This window comes from Octopus bimaculoides, chromosome 3 (genome assembly GCF_001194135.2).
Source record: "Octopus bimaculoides isolate UCB-OBI-ISO-001 chromosome 3, ASM119413v2, whole genome shotgun sequence".
NCBI lineage: Eukaryota > Metazoa > Mollusca > Cephalopoda > Octopoda > Octopodidae > Octopus > Octopus bimaculoides.
Window position 1 is genome coordinate 60,012,171 of NC_068983.1, and position 17,136 is coordinate 60,029,306.

At 33.0% G+C, this 17,136-nt stretch overlaps 1 protein-coding gene across 1 annotated transcript in view; it reads left to right on the forward strand.

The window, feature by feature from the left end:
* The window catches only part of LOC106867600 (voltage-dependent calcium channel subunit alpha-2/delta-3), a 620,656-nt gene that overhangs the window by 588,590 nt on the left and 14,930 nt on the right, over positions 1-17,136 (forward strand). The window contains exons 19-20 of the mRNA XM_052966750.1: positions 10,788-10,849; positions 13,280-13,344. Of these exons, the coding sequence (XP_052822710.1) occupies positions 10,788-10,849; positions 13,280-13,344 (127 nt within the window). The remainder of the gene's footprint in view (positions 1-10,787; positions 10,850-13,279; positions 13,345-17,136) is intronic.

Sequence of the window (17,136 nt, forward strand, 5' to 3'; positions counted from 1 at the left end):
ATATACGGTGGCTTCTTTCAGTTTCCATCTACCAAATCTCCTCACAAGGCTTTGGTTAGCCCAAGGCCAGAGTAGTAGGCACTTTTTCTAGGTGCCACGTAGAGAGACTGAACCCAGTACCATGTGATTGGGAAACAAGCTTCTTATGTTTTTATTTTATCATCTTTCATCTCTTACCTGTTTCAGTCATTAGACTGCGGCCATGCTGGGGCACCACCTTGAAGAATTTTTAATCAACTGAATTGACCCCATCACTTTTTTTTTGTTTTGTTAAACCTGGTACTTATTCTATCAGTGTCCTTTGTCAAACTGCTGAGTTACAGTGACATAAAGACACCAACACTAGTTCTCAGCTGGTGGTGGGGGACAGACACAGACACAAGCACATTCATACACACACACACACACACACACAAATATATGACGGACTTCTTTCAGTTTTCATCTATCAAATCCACTCACAAAACTTTGGTCAGCCTAATGCTATTGTAGAAGACACTTGCCTAAGGTGCCATGCAGAGGGACTGAGCCTGGAACTGTGTGGTTGAGGAACAAGCTCCTTACCACACAGCCACACCCATCCCTCAACACTTGTTCTTCATAATTTTCATGCTCTCACTTATCCCCTATCCCTTACTCTTTTATACACCCTTGCAATCTCTTCCCATCCACTCTTCCCGTTTCTCTTGTCCCCACATGCAACTACTCACCTCATGCCTTGAGGGTCTGCCCTGACACCTCACCTTTACTATTTTATCTCTCTTCCCAGCTTCACCCTGGTCACTCATAACCTCTCTTCTAAAATTTGAGTAACCATGTGGATCCTCTACAGCAAGAAACCTATTCTGTTCTGGCCTTTTCTCTTACACTTTAACCAGTCGAGTGGGTTGGTTGGTTGGCTGGTTGGATGGTTGGTTGGTTGGTTCATTAGTTGTGGTCTCAGGTTCAATCCCGCTATGCAGCACTTTGGAGAAGTGTCTTCTGCTTTAATCTTCAGGCCAACCAACACCTTGTAAGTGGATTTGGTAGACTGAAACCAAAAGAAGCCTCTTACATGTGTGTGTGTGTGTGTGTGTGTGTGTGCACACACGTACATGTGCACCGTGTGTGCATGTGCATGTTTCTTGACATCATGCAATGCTTGAAAATGAGCATCATTATCATTCAACCAATGATGTCCATTTCTAATCTTTCACGAAAAAGATATCTGGCCATGGGGAAGTACTTACATTACTTAGAAACAGGTGAAGGGTGATGACAAGAACGGCATCCAACCATAGAAAGTCTGCCTCAATAATTTCCATCCAACCCATGCTAGGGTAGAAGAGTCGATGTTGAATGATGGTATGTATGTATGCATATGTGTATGAATGTATGTACGTATGTATGTCATTATTCAATTTTATTTCAAGATTTCTTGCCAATAGAAAAAGTATCAGTTTCTAACCTAGATCCAAGGCTCCTTCATTAAAATTTCAACATCATCAACAGGATATTTTTGTTGTATTTGTGTATAAGTGCAGTATTTGGAATCACTGCATGTGCAGAATTGTATGTTTTGTTTTATGTATGTATTCTCATGAATATAATTGCATGTCTAGATATGTATGTAAATGTATGTCTGAATGAATGATATATACATCAGAATAATTGCAAAACCAAATGTTGATAGTTTGAATGCGTTTCAAAATATTTTGAAATGTTGATTAACATGGGTATTATTATGTAACAGTTATCTTAGATAACTTCTTGAATTGTTTGCACTAAATACATTCGAAATACCAATATTTAGTTTTGTGATTATTCCAAAATAGCACAATTCATATTTGCAACAATTTGGCCTCTCCTTGCTCAGATAGTATGATTATAAAGCAGCAATATAAGAATGAAAGGTTAAACTGAACACTGGTAAAGGGTATACAATCAAAGGATGCTACTGAGTATATGTGTGAGTGTATGTGTGTGTGTACAAGAGAGACAGACAGATAGGCACCCACATATTATATTATATTTAGCATAAATGGAAACCTGAATAATGTCAATTGGCAATGGTTGAATTTATGTTGCCATTTGGTAAGCTGACCTTTAAAATATAATTTCTTGACCAAAATTCTCTTCGCTGATTTTAAAAATAAATACATGAGGACTTTAATTGAAATCTGGCAAAATTCGTTTCTGTTACTTACCTGCAATAAATACCAAGCTAATTTTATTTGTTTATCTTCTGGAAAAGAGACAAGAATTTTGCTTTAATTATTTCGTTTTAGTCTATGCCAAAACTAATCTGTATATACTTGCTTTATATTCTAAATGATAAAAATAAGATTAAATACATATATATTAATTTTTACAAAAAAAATATTGACAGTGACTTCAAAGTTTCAGTTTACTGCTCATAATAGTTAGTAAAATGAAACTTTGAAGTCACTGTCAGCCTTTTCCTTGTAGAAGCTAATACATTTGTGTGATACTAAAAATATTGAGTGATCCTTCAATTTCATGTTAAATTGATTTTATATATCACTTTACATATAAACAATCATTAATACATATGAATACATATATACATACATATATATGTGAGTGTGTGTATAAAATGAATGGTTTATACCAGGTAGCTTACTGGTGAGGTATGGTCACTTTTACAGTGTTTGTTACGTATATGGAAACAAATGTCATAATTAATAAAAATTCTTATATCTTCCATCTTCTGCCTTTCATTTACCATATACGTATTTGAGACTAACTCTCAGATCCCTAAATAATTAGTTGTAAGCTCCAATACTTGCATAGATGTTTATCTTTTGTCTCATACAAAGATATTTAATTCTATTTCACGCAGTTGACCTTACTGTTCTTTTATTCTTTTACTGATCCCAATCATTGAACTACTGGTTCCATTCTAGAGCTTTGTTTTTGTAATTGACATTAAGAAATAGCTATGATTTTTATACAAATATCTTCTCAACAATTTCCTAGCTCTTTATTTTGAGTATGCTGTGTATCTCATCTTCTTAATACTATATAAACTAATATTAAACACCTGCTTTATGAACTCCTGAAACTCGTTAAATGATTGATTCGATTTAAAGTTTTGCATAGTCAAATATCAAGTTTCTCTTCTGGAAAATCTAAATGCACTTATTGTTGCTTTTAGGTAGGATCTTGGAGGAAACTGCAGTGAAAAGAAAATAATTAGAGCTGTCTCAATATCTCTCTAACTTATACTAAAGCCATTTGCAGAACACCTATTGATATTTAACATTGTTAAGTTCATTATTTACTACCTTTTACTTTATGGCTTGATAAACTTCCTAATTCAAACAATGCTAAGCATAAGTGAAAACTGTCACAATATTTTCTGAAAGAGTTGGCAGAATTAAGTGGAAGATTGTAAATGCAATCACACTGTATGATTTCTACAAGACCTCTGGATATGATGTCACCAAGGGAAATTACTTGACATCACTCTCCAGTGTGTCATGTTCTCATTAGCTTTTGCGATATTTCACTGTAAAATGAGGTTATTGATGTTGCTTGCATGTATAATGGAGATTAACCTCAATACAAAGTGGTTCTGTTCAGAGAGAAATAAAGAGTCTATCTATGCTACAGTTTTATGTAATCTTAGGAATAAGAGATCTACATTATAAAACCTTCAAATCACTCAAGATATAAGTTACTCTATTCTAATGCTAATTATCTCTTTAGCAATAATGGGATCTTCACCTATGGGGAGGTGGATGTTTCAAATAATACTGAATGGATGAAAAATTTGTGACACACCAAAATTAGAGATAATCAAAAGCTTAGACTGATTTCTAGCATGCTTCTTATGATTGTTTTAAAATTGTTTTTATTTTAATAGAGTGAGACTACATTTTGTAATTCTATTATTCGATATCTTGCAAATAAAAAGAAGAATATTTGCATTCGAAAAGAGAGAAAAAAAAAGAAATTATAAAGTCAGGCAATTGAAGTGTAGATATATTTAAAAATGAAAATGTATTTATTCTTAGAAGATAAGCATAATGATGCTTAAAGATCAAATATTAGTTACATAGAAATCATATTCAATAAGAGCAGATAAAAAAAAAACAAATATTATTAGAAGCAAAGTTTAACAGATAATAACATCAGATATTCAAAAATATTCATCAGCAAGCAGACGAATCTCAACTCTCTAAGAATTAACTGTTCCAAAATAATTACTAAATACTAAAGTTGCTATGCTTGATATCAGTTTTACATTGGTGCCATTGTCAAAGACAGTAAAATGTGTCAGACAGAGAAGAAAATTTACAGTAAAAATGTCAAAGAAGAAATTTAATAATAGTGTTAGATAGTAAACTATTTCTGGCAGTAATTGAACTCTCATTTATTTTTTTTCTGAACCATATTCAATCAATAGTTGACATTTTTACTGATATGTGTATCGCTATTTACTACATTTATTAAATCATTTGCATTCTGAAAATGGCTGAGGCATTTACTTTCAAACTGTGTCTTCGTCTTTGATATCTCATGAAACACTCAGAAAATTTTAAAATCAAGAAAGTTGTGCTCATATTATTACTAGGGATTCTTTTTGAAAAGAAAAAAGGCATGCTTTTTCATGTAGCTTAGTTTAGTATTGACTTTCAGTAAGAGAGTACATGTACTTCAAACATTTCTTCCTGATCTGTTAAAAATGTCAATTGTTTAGTTTTTCTTATATGATTGATCAGCTTCGACATTAGCTCACAACCAGTTAACAGTTATTATCAAAAGTGCCCAGAAAAAGTGAAGCTCCAAAACCATGAAATACCCTGCCAATAGGTATTTAAAAATTACAAACTTCAAAAGTACACTGAAACATTCCAGAACATTATTTTTCAAACCAGATATAATGTGTTCATAATGTTTTGTACTATTGAAACGTGTCACCTTTTACATTGGTTATCAGAACAGTATTAGCATTGCCATCATTTACAATTGACAGTTGCAAAAACAAAAATAATAAAGCAATCAACATTAATGAGCTTTAGGATACATTTTCTCATTACAAGTCTTGTATTTTTTTGGTTACAAAATTTCTTTGATGTATTTGACTTTACATATCACAACCTTCAACTGAATCTAACATCTTGAAATACTGTTGTCAATACAATGAAGATAACTTGTTCCCTGCTATTACTGTATTCATGCTAAAATATGCTTCCTTTGAGTCAATTAATTTTTAAGATAATGAAGAAATTATTAGAATAACTTTATCATTATTGAGCTGTTTGGGATGCAAGTATACATATATTTTCATGGTAGATTTTTATTTAGGTCACTTTAAAACAAGGAATATATTTATTAGAACCAAAGGTGGTTTGAAGTGGGTTAGTATTAAAAAGGTTATCAATATCTAAGTTCAAAGTTTTTTCATGAACTCAGAATTTTAATCATTTCTCATCTTAATATCTACAGCTCAATTAGGCAATGAGCTGCTGGCAGAATCATTAGCATACTGAACAAAATGCTTAGCAGCATTTCATCTGTCTTTTATGTTCTTAGTTCAAATTCTGCCAAGGTCAACTTTACCTTTCATCTTTGTAGGCTTGATGAAATAAGTACCAGTTGTGCACTGGGGGCCAACATAATCAACTAAACCCCTATCCCTAAATTCCATGCATTGTGCCCGTAGTAAAAAGGAATATTTACAGCACAATTCATACAATTCCATAAATTTTAAATGAATTTTTTAAATGTATGTCTCCCATAGTTTTGAAATAGTTTGTCACCCCCTTCCAACACTTTGTATGTACTTTGGTCTCTTATAATACAAGGTAAATTTCATTTTAAAATTGTCCTTTAATCTTTTCTATTAAACCTGTGTTTAGCATTGTTGTCCAGTTGCCTTAGTGAACTTTTTTCTGGAAACTCCTCATACAAACAGATATCTCAATTTGAACACTATATTATTTGATATTGTATTCATATTGGCACCAATATATAAGGCCAATATATAAGGATGGTTGCATTTCATTTACAAATATCAGTCTCAGCTAGTTTAATGATTTATTTGTGTGTGTGTGTTGTGTGTGTGTGTGCATTTGTACACACACACACACACACACATACGTTATAATTTTGCTTTGCCATAAGCAAAACATATAAACATTTATTAGAACTTAATATATTTATATGCCTCTATACTCAGCCATAAAATGTCAGCATTATAAAATGGTAAACTTCCTTTCTGAATGTACATACAGACAGCTGCAAAGTATAGAGTTATATTTTGGACACCAGAAGAATTTAGATACTTCAAGAGAGCATGAAATAATTATCTTTTTGTAATGATGTGTCTTGAATCACATAAAGCTATAAATGGTAACATGTAAATATTGGGTTAAAAAACCCTTTTGGATAGAATAAGTCAAAGGCTTCCAATAGGATTTGGACCCACATCTTTTGTAAACATGACAGATGTCCTATCATTGGACCAAAACAGTCCTTCAAATTTCTTTATCTGTTTTAGAAACATTATTCTTACCAGAAATAATTGTATGTTGTCAGTGTCATAAGAATTATAAAATTTGAGAGAACATGAAATAATTCTTTTTTGGAATGTTAGATCTCAAAGCAGATGAAGGTTCAGATCTCACAGGCATCCTTTGATGATTTCTGTCCAAAGGGTTTTGTTTAATCCAATATTTGCACACTGCTATTTATAACTTTATCTGCTTTGAGACCCACCATTCCAAAAATCATTGCAAGATCAGTCTGCCTCATGAAAAAAAAAACTGTGTATAACATGAGATCTCTCAGATGTAGAAATTCATAGATTCTGAAGAAACCTTGAGAGTATAATGCGTTACCTATTGTTTAGTAATGACTGACTCATAATTAATTCATCAGCTTACAGCTGATGAATTGATTATATAATTTGTTTTCTTTTATTTATTCATATGTATGTATACACACTCACACACATACATGCACACACATGCTCATATATATGTGGTAAAAAAAACAAGAATGAACAATTCAAATTTTTGCTACACATATCATCATAGAGTGGCCATTAATTCAATAATGCATGATATTACATATTACATAACTTTACTATATTGCCTACTGAAATGGTGTTGGTATGTAATAATGTAAATTTATGTAACATCATGTAATACTATGCATTACTAAATAAATGACTGTGCTTTGGAAACACATGTAGCAAAATTTTGACTTGTCCTGTCTTGATTTTTTTACTCAATTTTACACTGCATATGTGCAGTATCTTGTTGCTGCGTAAATGGATTTACAGGACACCCAATAGTTTCACATCGCACTGGTTATTATATTGAATAGTTGATTGATTGGGAGTATTTATGTATTCCTCCTGAATATCATGTTAGCCTTATATGTGTTGGGATGCTACCAAGGAAATTGCTAGGACCATTTAGCTCCACACCACTCAATGTATATATACAAATGGATACATAAATAGATAGATAGATGGATAGATAAATACATTGATAGATAGATAGACAGACAGACTGTCATTATTGTTTTCATGTTCACTTTTCCATGCTTGCATGGGTTTGGCCAGATGCATTTGCTGTTGCCAAACCTTACCTGTTACTAATCAAGATAATATCTCCCCATGTTTGGTTATGCTTTCATAGAAAATTGGAAATAAGCCACTTATATGACGGTGACACTTGTTAAGACTATAATGCAATGTCAAGAGTGGACCCTCTAGGTACAAGACAATTAGAAGTGAATGGTGACAATAAGAAGTATAAGCTTCTTATGGGGACAGAATGGGGGCAGAATAAGAAGTGGGTTGAGATTTTGAAAGTAGAATAGGAGATAGTCAGAGAAATGGAATGGTTGAGGGGTTGAACTTAATGAATGATGAATAAATATTGAGTAATGGCTGTGCAGTAGGAAGCTTGCTTCCCAACCACAGGGTTCTGGGTTCAGTTCCACTGTATGGCACCTTGGGTAAGTGTCTTCAACTGTAGCCTTGGGCTGACCAAAGCCTTGTGAGTGGATTTGGTAGACCTAAGCTGAAAGAAACCCATCATACATACGAAGGTCAGTCAAAAAGTAATGCCATTTTGTTTAGGACAGGTATAATTACCAACACAGGAACATGTATCATACATCAAAATGAAGCTGGTCTTCTGTGGATCACATCCCTACTTCTCAACATAGTCACCGTTTTTCTCAATAGCAATGTTCCACCTTTGAATGAGAGCATATATCCCTGCCCCGTAAATTTCTGTTGACCGTTCTTTGAGCCACTTCTTCACTATAGTTTTCACTTCCTCGTCACTGGAATAATGTTTGCTTCTCAAACTCTCTTTCATGGGGCCAAAGAGATGATAGTCTAGTGACGAGGAAGTGAAAACTGTAGTGAAGAAGTGGCTCAAAGAACAGTCAACAGAACTTTACGGGGCAGAGATACATGCTCTCATTCGAAGGTGGAACATTGCTATTGAGAGAAACGGTGACTATGCTGAGTAGTAGGGATGTGATCCACAGAGGACCAGCTTCATTTTGATGTATGATACATGTTCCTGTGTTGGTAATTATACCTGTCCTAAACAAAATGGCATTACTTTTTGACTCACCCTTGTATATATGTGTGTGTGTGTCTGTGTGTCTGTGTCTTTGTGTCTGTGTTTGTCCCATCACCATTGCTTGACAACCAGTATTCATGTGTTTACATCCCCGTAACTTAGTAGTTCAGCAAAAGTGTCTGATAGATTAAGTACCAGGCTTTAAAAAGAAAAAGTTGGTTATTGGACTAAAACTCTTTGAGTTGGTGCCCCAGCATGGTTGCAGTCTAATGTTTAAAAAAAAAGAATAAATTTGTTGGAGGGAAGATAGATAAGAGTAGGTAATAACTGTAAAGACTGAGTAGATGTGGCTGAGGAGTGGATGCTGTTGGACAAGTGGTTGGAGTGGTCAGTGATACAAATGGTTTGGAGAGGTAACAGGAGTAGGAGATGACTGACAGAAAGGGGTGAGAAGATTAGTAATAACAACACAATAGACAGGGAAAAGATGAGAGAAAAAGTGATGGTATGTGGGTGGATTGTGTGTGTGTGTGTGTGTGTGTGTGTGTGTGTGTGTGTGTGTGTGTGAGAGAGAGAGAGAGAGAGAGAAAATTTGGGCCTTAGAGAGAGAATTGATCAAGGATGGTCTTTGCTCACAACTTTTCAATACAGAACTTTCAACTTTAACAGGAAAATCCTGCAGCTTTTTATTGCTAATAACTTAATGTAACTTCTCGTTGCTCAATAAAAGAACAAAAAATAAATGACCTGACTGCTTTAGAAAGATATTTGAAACTTAGAAATCAATTGACTAGAACTAAAAAAGCTCTCTCGACCAGTTTAGGATTTCATGCTTCACCAACCACAAGTGATATTGGTCAGCATACAAGAAATAATTTAATATTATGTTTTAGTAGCATGGCTAGTGGGGGCACAAGAGAATTAGTTGTATTTCAGGCAGGCATACACTTCCATTTCATACAGTTGAAGTACACAAATGCAGTACACAGTTCTTCCAATCAATATCCAGCAACAGTAGTCAATAGGAATGGATAAACTTTTAGTCTGAGAGCATGATTAGTACTGAAACTATTTGAATATGTAAGTCAGGAGGAGAAATTATGAGACACATGCCACCCTCTGAGAGTTGAAAAATTAACAAAAGCTTAATATTAGTTCCAACATCTGTTAGGCACTTTTGCATCCAAAACTACAATAGCATAATGGATATTTTTGTTCTTTTGTTGTTTTTCAGTGTGTGTGTGTTTGTGTGTAATAAGAAGGATACATGATGCATATACATATATGTTAAAAAGCACACAATGCATGGCTATATTAACAAATACATGATTTCTGATATGCATACATGTATGTATGAGACGCGTGTTGTGTGTGTGTGTGTGTGTGTGCATGTGTGTGTGTAGATAAATAGATGTGAGTTGTGTGTATATATATATACGTACATGTTCATGTGCATGAATAATTGTGTATATAATGTGTGTACATGTGTATATAAGTGTATGTGTGTGTGTATTTATATATATGGCAGTATATGTATGCATATGCATGTGTGTGTATATATATATATATATATATATATATAGAGAGAGAGAGAGAGAGAGAGAGAGAGATAGATAGATAGATATATATATATATATATATATATATATATAGATAGATAGATAGATAGATAGATACATATACATATATGCATAGATAAATATATATTATACATAGATGCATGTATATACATATATATATATACATGTATGTATATATATATATATATATATATATATATATATATATATATATATATATATATATATATATATATATATATATATATATATATATATATATATTCATATATATATGTATATACATATCTATAAATGTGTGTGTGTGTACACATACATATATATATATGTACACACATATATGTACATATACATAAATATACACACAATTCACATGCACATATACACGCATACAGACACACACACAAACACACACACACACACATACACACACGTATCATTGTATATTTGTTAGAAACCAGCTTCTTCTTCAGAGGAATAATTAAAAACAGAAGAGAACACACACACACGCATGTACACATACCTACATACACATATACACACACACACATGCATATACACATACCTACATACACATATACACAAACACTTACATACATGCTTATGTGTGTATGTTATGCTAATACATTGTTTTTGCTGACTTTTGCAGATTCGGGTTTCTAAAAGACGTTACCACTACTACTATAACAATATAGCTGGATTTCCTTTCAGGTAAGATCTCTCTCTCTCTCTCTCTCTAATTGTCTTTCTTCTTCTTTTCCTCCTCATCCTCCTGATTTTTATTATTATTATTATTATTAATATTATAATTATTAAGGCAGTGAGCTGGCAGAATCGTTAACACACCAGATGAAATGCTTAGTGGTATTTCCTCCGTTTTCAATTCTGAGTTCAAATCCCACTAAAGTTGACTTTGCCTTTCATCCTTTCGGTGTTGATTAAATAAGTACTGGTGGAGCACTGAGATCAATGCAATCGACTAGTCCCCTCCCCACAAATTTCAGGCCTTGTGCCTAGAGTAGAAAGGATTTATTATTACTTCTATTCTCTCTTGCCTCCCTCTCTTTCTCTCTCTCTCTCTCCCTAAAGGCACACACACACACACACACATGCATAAACACACACATGCATGCACACCCACACACAAGCACTCTGTTGCTTATGGAGATGAGTGTTCCAATTGGTTGACTCAATGCAACAGCCTGCTCATGAAATTAATGTGCAAGTGGCACTGGACAAATTGTTTAGAAGTATTTCGTCCATCTTTACATTCTGAGTTCAAATGCCACTAGGGTCAGCTTTGCCTTCCATCCTTTTGGGGTCAATAAAATAAGTATCAGTCAGGTGCTGTGGTTAGTATAATCAACATACCTTTCCCCTCAAAAACTGCTGGCCCTGTGCCAAAATTTGAAACCCTTATTAAAATAGATCCACCATGAGCCTTGCATTTTGTCAAAAAAATAGGATAAACAAGAAATTTCTAAAATATTAGATAATAATTATATTTGCATGGAGCTGCAGATGGTAGGAGGATCAGCCAACCCAGTCAAGCATACACTACCCATAAGGAATAATGTGTGTGTGTGTGTGTGCGTGTGTGCGTGTGTGCGTGTGTGTGTGTGTGTGCGTGTGTGTGTGTGTGTGTCAGTGCTACTATGGCTATGCAGTGAAGGAGTTTGTTTCCCAATCATATAGCTTTTAGGTTCAGTCCTATTGTGTGACACCTTGGGCAAGTGACTTCTACTGTAGCCTCGGTTTGACTAAATTTTTGTGAGTGGATTTGCAAGATGGAAACTGGAAAAAAAAACATTTATACACACACACACACAGTGTGATCAGAAAGTATCAGGACTGGTGCTATAAAAAGAAGACTACAACCCATATCAATTCAGCATTTAATTTCCTTCAAAGCCACACACTTTAAACACCCTTCTAAAACCACACACTTTAAACAGTCTTGTTTTCAGTGTTGGAAGCATTCCTAGAACCCACTTTGGCTTATTGGGAGCAGCTGCATCATCACATTCTCTTGCATTTCTTTGACATCTTGGCATCTTGTTGGTGTCTTCTTCTGCAAAGACTGAGTCTTGGTTTCTGGGTCATAGCCACAGACCCACAATTCAACACCTGTTATTCCTATTTCAAATTTTAAGGGATCTTCCTAATTATTATTATTATTATTATTATTATTATTATTATTATTATTATTATTATTATTATTATTATTATTATTATTATTATTATTATTATTATCATTATTAAGGCAGTTAGCTTGCAGAATCATTAGTATTTAAGACAAAATATTTAGCAGCATTTCTTTTGGCTCATTATTTTTTGAGTTAAAATTCTGCTGATGTCATCTGTGCCTCTTAAATAAAGTACCAGCCAAGTCCTGGGGTCAATGGCATTCACTACCCCTCCCCAACTACTGGCTTTGTGCCAAAATTTGAAACATTATTTCAATTTTTCTTTTTCATCTTAATTTTGGTCAATTTGTTCGTATTTTTATGTAAAGTTTATTCTGAAATTTTTACTTGAGTTGATAATGTACATATTCACGTATGTAAGCATATACAAGTACTATTTAAGTACGTGAATATGTGCAGGTAGTGCAGATAGATATGGATGCCAGCTTTTGAGGTTAAGTTTGATATTAAATCCTTTCTGATATCTAAAATAAATGAATTGTAATTCAAATTTAAAGCTACAGCATGTAATTTATAAAATCTAAAACAATCAGAAGTTATTTATAGAAACACAATCAATAACTTGACTGACCAACCTTTGTACTTGAACAAATCCAGGCAAATATGGTTTTAAATAAAATCAAAGTAAAACATTAAACTATGACAATATTTGACATGATTGAAAATGTTCTAAGAATCTAAATATGAAACAGAAAATAAATTCTTATTTTATTTGTTGATATATATTTTGCCAGTTGATAATTTCTAAAATGGGCTTTTGTTTTACATATATATATATATATACATACATATATATATATATATATATATATATATATATATATATATATATATATATACACACACATACATACACATATATATGTGTGTATATACATATTGTAATTATTATAATTATCATTGCTATCATTCATTCTTTTAAAATGTTTTTCAGCTTGGCGCTAGTATTTCCTGAAAAATATGGAAATCTTCAGTTAAAAACTACATTTGATATAGGAAGTAAGTTTGACTTTCTTATATTTCTTACTACATTACACAAATGTAAAAACAATATTATATCTATCACTAAACAAGTGTTTATTGTAGGCCCTTATATACAATTATCCAAGCATTATTATTATTAATATTATGTGTTTCTTTTCTTCTTTCAATTTTGTTTCCATTTCTTGTCGAGTGTCTTCCCAATCATTATCATTATTATTGGTATTGTGAAAGAGCAGCACACACCATCAAACTAACAGTGTGGTGCAAATATGCAAAAAAAAATATACCTATCATGACTACCCATTTAATATGGTTACACCAGGCATAAGCATCACAACCCTATGTGCATGACATGGTGATTTCATATCAAGATAAACAGTGTAAGACCTTGCAGGTAGGCCCAGTTAGAATTTTCTTTAAGTCAAGTAGACAATCCTGCTCAAAAGGTCCCTGAATAAGGGTTGTTTAAGGATGATGAATGAAACACCCATGTTTCCAGAGGTGAACTATTCAAACCCCCAAAGAATTCCTCTCAACACATAATGCTCCCCACTGGTTCTGCTCATGATCAGAGATGCACATATCAACAGTCACTAAGGGACATGCTCATCTGAGCAGAATATTTGCTGTAAACCATCTTTTATTATTATTATTATTATTATTATTATTATTATTATTATTATTATTATTATTATTATTATTAATATTGGCAATCTACTTTGACTCTATTATTATTATTGTTCAGTAGTTTTATTTTTATAACGTGCTTTCACTTCACTACCGAGCACAGCTCTGTGCGCCTTGGGTATGTGCTGTGGTTTGCTGTGGTGCTCTTATGTTTACTGTATTGAAAGTGTTTTGCATAGAATGTGTGCAGTACCCAGTAGTGCAATTTTCTGTATGTTATATATATTTGTAAGTCCTGGTGTTTTTGTTATGTATTTGTCTGAATATTTTTTTATTATACCTAAGGCACCTACTATGATTATTATTATTATTATTATTATTATTATTATTATTATTATTATTATTATTATCATTATTATTACTGGTATCAGTAATCTTATTTTTATTATGCTCTTACACTGCACTACCAAGTGTAGCTCTGTGTGCTTTCGGTATGTGTTGTGGTTTGTTTTGGTGTCGTTAGTTTGTACTGCATTGAAAGTGTTCTACATAGAATGTATATGGTTCCTAAGAGTGTTATTTTCTGTCTGTTATATATATGTGTAAGTCCTGGCATTTTGGTTATGTACTTGTCTGTATGATCTCTAACCATATCTAAAGTACCTGTTAGTATAAGGATTGTTTCTGTATTCAGGTTATCTCTATTTCCATATTTTGACAGATTTTCTGTTTCTTCTAAAGATACATTGTCATCTGCTGTGACTGATATCCCAATAAGAAGTCATTTTTTTATTGGTGGTCCCTTACAACAATATCTGGCCATTTGGCCTTAATCTCTCTATCTGAGTGAGTTGGCATATCCTAGAGTATGATTTTTTTGTCATTTTCAGAAACCTCTTCTGGAGTAGACCTAAACCATTTTTTTTCTGACACAACTTTCAATGTTTATAAATCCCAAAAGTATGTGGATATATTCCTTCTTGGTGAAGACTGCGCTGCCTGAGACAATATGATTTATTCTTTCTTCCCCCATCACCACATATTCTGCAGTTACTGTATTTTTCTTCATTATGTGTGTGTTTTTGATTGTTTCTGGTGAAGAGGCTTTGATTTTGTGCCTCAATTAAAAACCCTTCAGTTCTGTATTAAGTCCCGAGCTTCTCAACCAGGGTTGGAATTTAACTTTGTCTATTTCTTTTCTTTTTAGTTTATCCCATTATTTGCCATGTAAGGGTTTTCTCACCATTGTTTTATCATGGCATTTTGTAGTTCCAATTTTAGCTTAAATTCTAGCTGCTTTACAGCTTCTGTTGTTTCTTCTTCTCTATTGTTGTCAAATATTATGACCTCTTTGTTGCATTCTTTATCTTCCTTGAAGACAGAAAATGTTTTGTTTTTTTTTTGTTTTTGCTCATGCATTGTGGTTATTTGTACCAGTTTTCCTTGATTCTGAATTAGATATTTCCTTAGTCTTGTGGTAGTTATTTTATAGTAATTTTCTAGTTGTATAAGGCCTCCATCACCTTCGGATCATTGTATATATAACTTTTCTATGCCAGATTTTAGGTGGTGAATTCTAAATGCAGTCATTATTTTTCTGTTCGGTATTGCTAGTTCATTTAGTGTCCTGTTAATAATATTGTAATTGTACCTTATAACTGGGACAACTGCAGCACCAATATCTTATTTTTCTTATTTTTTACATTGAGTTCTGTTTTAAGTATTAATCTAATTCATCTATAATATTCCTGTCTTATCTTTTCTTTCAGTTGTGCATGTTGTACCCTGTCTAATTCATTGATTCTTAAGCATTTGTATTTTTGAGTTTGGTCTATTTCTTTTATTTCAGTTTCTTTTTATTTAGTGACATTGTTATTCTTAATTAGTTTTCCTCTTTCCAAGGTTGCTTTGACACATTCTTTTTTTTTGTTGAATCTCGTATTTATTTCTTTGGTAAATCTGTGCATTGTCTGTAGCAATGTTTTCAGTAGTTTATCATTTGCAGCATACAACTTGAGATCATTTTTTTTCTAAAGATAGTTGATTGTTTTACCATAACAGTTGTAACTACATCCAGTTCTGATAAGTATGTCAGTTAAATGCATTAGTATCAGAAAAAGAGTGAGAAGAGCAAGTCTCCTGGGAATATTTCTCTTCTACAGGAGATGGATTTAGTTTTTTATTATTCCTTCTTTTATCTGTAGCTGCAGAACTATTTGCCATTTATTCATGACATGTTTTATATTCTATTTTATTATTATTGGTGCTACCTTGTTCATGGCTAGTGCTTCCAGGATCCATGTGTTGGGAATACTGTCAAAAGCCTTCCGGTAATCAATCCAAGCCATGCTTAGACCCTTCTTTTTCTTTCAGTAGTCTTTAGTTATAGCTTTTATTGATCATTAAATGATCTTTAAAGGTATATGAGCCTTTGCAGAATCCTTTCTGCTCTTCTGGAAATGGGTTGTTTTTTCTTCTAGATGTCTGCCCACTCTCTGTGATATTATTACAGTTAAGGCTTTTGTCGGTTTTAGGGAAACATGTTATGGGTCTGTAGTTTTTGCAAGTTGTGGCTTTCAGTAGATTTGGGGATTAAGATTTTTTTCCCCTTCTGTGAGTCATTCAAGTGTTGCCTCTGGCTCCATCAGCATCTCATTAAACTTCTTTGTCCATATCTTATGTGTCCATATTATACTTTAACTTTATCGTTACAGTTGTTGTTGTTATTATTATTATTATTATTTAAATTCCACTGAAGTTGACTTTGCCTCTCATCTTTTTGAGATCGATAAATTAAGCACCAGTGTAAACACTGGGGTCAATGTAATTGACTAGTCCCCTTCCCCAAAAAATTTCAGGCCTTGTGCCTTTAGTAGAAAGGATTATTTTTATTATTATTATTATTATTATTCAGTAGTTTTATTTTTATAACGTGCTTTCACTTCACTACCGAGCGCAGCTCTGTGTGCCTTGGGTATGTGCTGTGGTTTGCTGTGGTGCTCTTATGTTTACTGTATTGAAAGTGTTTTGCGTAGAATGTGTGCAGTACCCAGTAGTGCAATTTTCTGTATGTTATATATATTTGTAAGTCCTGGTGTTTTTGTTATGTATTTGTCTGAATATTTTTTTATTATACCTAAGGCACCTACTATGATAGGAATTGTTTCTGTTTTTAGATTC